Genomic DNA, 6,045 nt, shown 5'->3' with positions numbered 1-6,045 from the left:
TTGAATGATTATTTAATGTTAAACAATGTATACTGATTACGATTATAGATTTTATTAAAATTAAATGAAACTATTATTTTTTTATATAATATTTTATACCATTGGTTCTATTTAATACTATGCTTTTAATGTAGAATACATAAACGTGCAACTCTAAAGTCAAAGAGTAAAATTGTGATAATGCATAATGCTTTCTGAATGTTAAATAGTTTTTTGATACCTTGTCTTTTCTTATTTTCAAGAAAAAGTACACAATAGAAATTACTTATGTCTTGATATGCATGGATCGAAGTGATCGAACAAGAATGAGTGAGTCAATCATCAATAAATGATTATTTTGTTTCATATCAACAAATTTTAAAACTACAAAATTTACGTCCTAGGTTAAGTAGGTCACTAAATTTCATTCATTTTTAATTAACTCATTCCATCCAACTTCACATTAATGAATGCAATTATTGGCGTGACATTAATAAATTGATATAACTTAATTCATTAATTGTGAATGTTTGATTATGGATTTGAACGAAAATACTTGATTAAAAAAACTATGATGCAAAAGGAATTCATGTCGTAAAAATGTCATCATGACCAAAACGTGAGAAGAAAGAAGAAATACAACCAATTCAATTATGAGTAGTTATTCATACGTTACAAGTCACGTTCCAATTAATTTTCCCTACTTAACTTAAATGTGTTGTCTTAAATAGTATTATGACAAGTAAATGTCATTTCTCGCAGAGGATTGATTCAATTATATCAATTGCGCATTAAAAAGTAAAATTAATAATAATATACGAAATATATTAAATGGAGGGGTTTGTTTTGTTGAACTAAGGAAATCTATAAATTCAAACTAGAAAAGACTTGAAATTTGAAATAAACAAATTGGTTCTTGATTGAATGTGAGAAAATGTGATTGGGGGATATTTCGTCGCCACAAGAATGATTTTCATGTCAATAATCACAATAAATTTTCGTTCTCAAGATTAACAACAATTCGAGAATAATTACAAGCTCAATTATCTCAATCTTTTCTTACATGTTAGTCGAATAAAATAAACTCTTTACTCAACTCTATTCATTAAACAACCTAGAATAAACTATCTAAATTTAATTTAACAAACGCATTACGACAAAAGAGATGAATTGAATTAAGGGTAAACTCGCAAGCTCGGTTTACTAGTTTAAGTGTTAATCCACATACATTCAATTGAAAATTCTTCATAATCTATCGAAATGTAATTGCTACTAGATTTTAGAATCAATAGTTATTACGTACTACTAATCCCAAAATAGCATTCATCGAAATAATTTAATCATTTAGTTGTACACCTAAACAATCAAAAAGAACAAAATAAACATTTAACACAATGGAATAAACACATTAATCAAGAGAATTATAAAGCACACATTAATTGAAAATCATAACTCGGGTTTGAAATAATCTCCAATCACAAATATAATTAGTTACCCATGAAATATTCACAAATAACTAATAATTTCTTACAAAACATTGATGGAAAAAGTGAAAAGAAAAACTTATTGATAAAGAGAGAAATTGTAGAAAATCCTCCAATATCAATGGGTCATCTTCTCCAAGTTAATGCACCATCTCCATGTTCCAATCTTCCCCAAAATGTCTAAGAAAATATAGGTGAAAGCAATAGGAAAAAGAAAGAAAACAAAAGGCAAGAAGAAGAAGAAGAACCAGCTGCTCCCCTAGAGTTCCAAGAATCAAAATTTTGTGTTTGATTGAATGTTTTAACCTAAAACATAAAGAAAATTGCAGCATTGGTCCCTAAGATTTTGAAAACAATTAAAAATGGCCTGGGTGGCGCCTAGGCGCCGGAACAGTGGCGCCTGAGCGCCACAGTTTCTGTTTTCTAGCGCCCAACTTGCTGAATTTATTTTTATTTTTATTTTAATTATTTTTTTAGAAACATCATCTTTCAACGTCTTCATGTTTTCTTTATCTTTTTCGTCTTTTCTCGCATAACTACCTTCAAATCATTGTTCAAAGTCGGGTTTTCGCCTACACAATAAAAATAACTAAATTAAGTAATAAATCGCTAATGAAACTCACAAATATCTAAGTTTAATGGCTCGAAATAGTGCAAAAACCCGCACTTATCACACTCCCAAACTTAAATATTAGTTAGTCCTCGAACAAAGCTATACAAACACGTAAATTAAAACCAAACAATAATACTATAATAACAAACACTCCAAATGTTAGATAGTTTGCCACTTGCTTCAAGCCTTACATTATGCAACTAACTTATGAAATGTTCACAAAAATGCTACAACAAATACTCTTTAACTTATACCATGCTTGACTTGTGTGTGTGTGTGTGTGTGTGATCATTCCAATTCATCGCAATATATAAGTTGGTGATTTTCCCGACCCTCAATGGTCAAATTTTTCTTTCTCACTCGTGGGATGCACACTCCTCCAAACTTGATATTTTCACTCTAGCCTAATGTGTCAAAAACTTAAGGTTGCCCTCAAATCACTCAATCTTTCCCTCTCAAATTTGGTTGGGTTGAACCGATAAAATAGATCATCTAGTCATGTATTAATTCGCAAAAAAAATTTAAGTGCTTAGACCACAAACTTATGTTAGGCAAATTATTCACAATCCATCAATTCTTCAACAAAATCACCTCTAGATGCTTATAACATCCCTTTTATTTTTCTTCATTTTTCAATGTAGGTAGTTCTCGCTCTAGCCCCTAAGGGTAGCCTTCTTCATTTGTAGATCGTCTCCTACACATTAGTGATGTATAGGGCCAGATTACTCAATGCTGACTCACACTCCTTAAGGTAGGCAACTTTTTCCTACAGATTTTTTTTAATGAAATATCAATAGATGGAAAACAACATCTAACTTTCATTGAAGTCTAAGAACATTCCACAAAATCAATCACTGAGTCGGAAATTAATACAATTCTAAATAATTTCTTTCACCTGTTTAATCACCCCGAAACTTATCCTTTCATTGGTAGAGTAATTGAAGAATTTCCAATAGCATGGTCATTTAAATTCGTTAACAACCTACAAGTGCAACCAATAAGTGCGTGTGATGAACCTTATGACCCAAGTGCTCAATAAAGAGTCAATCATGGAATAAGTGGATGAAAATAAACAGCACTTAGTATTCATGTTCCCAATTCATAAATCAATGCAATGCAATACTCAAAATGCAATTGGAAAAACTATCAAATAACACAAACAAGTATAAAAACAAGTGTTTAACCCGAATTTTTATGTTTTTAGGGAGAACAAAAATAGCACAAATCACAAAATTTTACAAAAAAAATTTAGCACATACCACCTTACCCCCAAACATAAATTGCACGTTGTCCTCAATGTAAATGCAAAAAGAAATAGAAAGTGCAAGAGGTTCAAATATTCCCCTAGTGGTGTAGACGGTGATGGCTATGATGATGGTTGGGAACCATTGGCGACAAAAATTCACAAAGCCAAAAATAAGTGTCCTCTCTCATGCTTCTTTGATTGGATCCCCCAATCGCATTTCTTTCATGTTTTGTGGTACGAAGGGTTCAAAATATGGCTTTAATCGATGCCCATTCACCTTAAACTCTTTCTCAGTCTGAAGGCTTTTGATTTCTACTGCACCATAAGGAAAGACATTAGTAACAACAAAAGGACCAATATATCGAGAATGTAATTTACCTAGAAATAACTTGAGGCACAAGTGGAAAAGAAAAACTTTTTGTCCAACAAAAAAAGCCTTTCTTGAAATCATTTTATCATGGTACACCTTAATTTTTTCCTTATAAATTCTTGAACTTTCATAGGCGTCATTTCGAATTTCCTCAAGTTCATTGAGTTGAAGCTTTCTTTGATAACCCGCTGCACCTAGATTCATGTTACATTGCTTGACTGCCCAAAATGCCTTGTGTTCGAGCTCAACCGGGAGATGACAAGGCTTACCATAAATTAACCGATAAGGGGACATGCCAATCGGTGTTTTGTATGCCGTCCTATAAGCCCAGAGTGCATCATTGAGGCAAAGACTCCAATCCTTTCTATTGAGATTTACAGTTTTTTCAAGGATGGATTTGACCTATCGGTTAGACACTTCAACTTGCCCACTAGTTTGCTGATGGTAAGGTGTAGCCACTTTATGGGTGATGTTGTATCTTTTCAATAGGGTCCAAAAGGAACGGTTGCAAAAATGTAGTCCTCAATGAAATTCATTTTCATGCACGCACCTTCTTATCAATTGATCCGAACAGTGTTTCCACAAGTACGACTCATCCCACACAAAAAATTTGGCCATCGCCTTGAGTTTTTGCCTTCGAGCGGTGGTCAAGTCACTTGAAATTTTCTTAGTGACTAAATAGTTCACTATATCTGCAAACCAGGGAGATGTGTCCGTGACGAGAAGCAATTGTTCATCGGGGAAGCTTTCTTGCAATGGAAGAGTTTCTCTCTCATGGATAAGGCGACTGAGGTGGTCAGCCACATAATTGTCACTCCCCTTTTTGTCTTTAATCTCAAGGTCAAATTCTTGTAAGAGGAGTATCCATCTAATGAGCCTTGATTTTACCTCTTTCTTAGCAAGCAAATACTTAAGAGCTGCATGATCAGAAAAGACAGTTACTTTAGTGCCAATAAGATATGAACGAAATTTCTCTAAGGCAAAAATAACTGCTAAAAGCTCTTTTTCAGTAGTAGAGTAATTAAGTTGGGCATCATTCAAAGTTCTTGATGCATAATATATAGCATGAGGTGTCTTTCCAACTCGTTGCCCTAAAATGGCTCCCAATGCAAAGTCGCTTGCATCACACATCAACTCAAATGGCCTGTTCCAATTTGGTGGTTGAATGATGGGTGCCGATGTTAAAAGTTCTTTCAAGCTTTCGAATGCCTTTTTATAATCTTTATCAAAGTGAAATGACACCTCCCTTTGCAACAACTTGCATAGTGGTCCTGCACATTTGGAAAAATCATTGATAAATCTTCAATAAAATCCTGCATGTCCAAGAAAAGAACAAACCTCTCTCACACTTGTTGGAGGAAGTAAAGAATGAATTAGATGAATTTTAGATTTATCAACTTCTATCCTCTTGGAAGAAATGACATGGCCTAACATTATGCATTGATCAACCATAAAATAACATTTTTCTCAATTAAGTACTAGGTTAGCATCCATACATCTCTTAAGCACAAGTGTGAGATTTTCCAGGCAACTATCAAAGGTATTACCATAAACACTAAAATCATCCATAAAGACCTCAAAAATGCTTTCAATATAATCGGAGAATATACTTATCATGCATCTTTGAAAAGTTACGGGAGCGTTGCCAAGGTTGAAGGGCATGCGCCGATAAGAAAAGGTGTCAAATGGACAAGTGAATGTTATTTTCTCTTGGTCCTCCAGAGCAATCACAATTTGGTTATAACCTGAATAACCATCAAGAAAACAATAATGAGAATGACCTACTAACTTTTCCAACATGTGATCAATAAAGGGTAAGGGAAAGTGATCTTTTCGGGTTGCACAATTAAGTTTTCTATAATCAATACAAACCATCCAACCCATTTGGACCCGAGTTGGTACAAGCACATTCTCTTCATTCGTCACCACTGTGATTTCGAACTTTTTGGGAACAACTTGGACCGGGCTTATCCACTAGCTATCGGAGATGGGAAAGATGACACCTAGCAATTTTAAATTTTTTTTTTCACCACCTCCATCATGGGAGGATTCAAGCGACGTTGTGCTTCTCTTGATGGCTTTGCTCCATCTTCGAGCAGTATCTGATGCATGCACATAGAAGGGCTTATCCCCTTGATATCGGCTATTGTCCAACCAATAGCTATTTAGTGTTCTTTGAGCACACGGATAAGCTTATTTTCTTAAAATGTTGTGAGATTCTCTGCAATGATCACCGATAGTGTTTCCCTCTCTCCCAAAAATACATACTTCAAGCACATTCTCTTCATTCGTCACCACTGTGATTTCGAACTTTTTGGGAACAACTTGGACCGGGCTTATCCACTAGCTATCG

At 34.1% G+C, this 6,045-nt stretch overlaps 1 protein-coding gene across 1 annotated transcript; it reads right to left on the bottom strand.

The window, feature by feature from the left end:
* Window positions 1–2,770: 2,770 nt before the first annotated feature.
* On the bottom strand, window positions 2,771–5,794 carry LOC111392056 (the record flags this gene model as incomplete). The annotated part of the gene is made up of 6 exons (XM_023017337.1): window positions 2,771–2,842; window positions 3,600–4,011; window positions 4,120–4,170; window positions 4,243–4,963; window positions 5,240–5,437; window positions 5,726–5,794. Coding segments are annotated over 6 exons (1,523 nt in total), but the record flags the coding sequence as incomplete, so codon positions are not given.
* Between the last annotated feature and the right edge of the window lie 251 nt (window positions 5,795–6,045).

This window comes from Olea europaea, unplaced genomic scaffold, assembly GCF_002742605.1.
Source record: "Olea europaea var. sylvestris unplaced genomic scaffold, O_europaea_v1 scaffold8768, whole genome shotgun sequence".
NCBI lineage: Eukaryota > Viridiplantae > Streptophyta > Magnoliopsida > Lamiales > Oleaceae > Olea > Olea europaea.
Note: the sequence above shows the minus strand (reverse complement) of the source record. Positions and strands in the feature narration are given on the sequence as shown.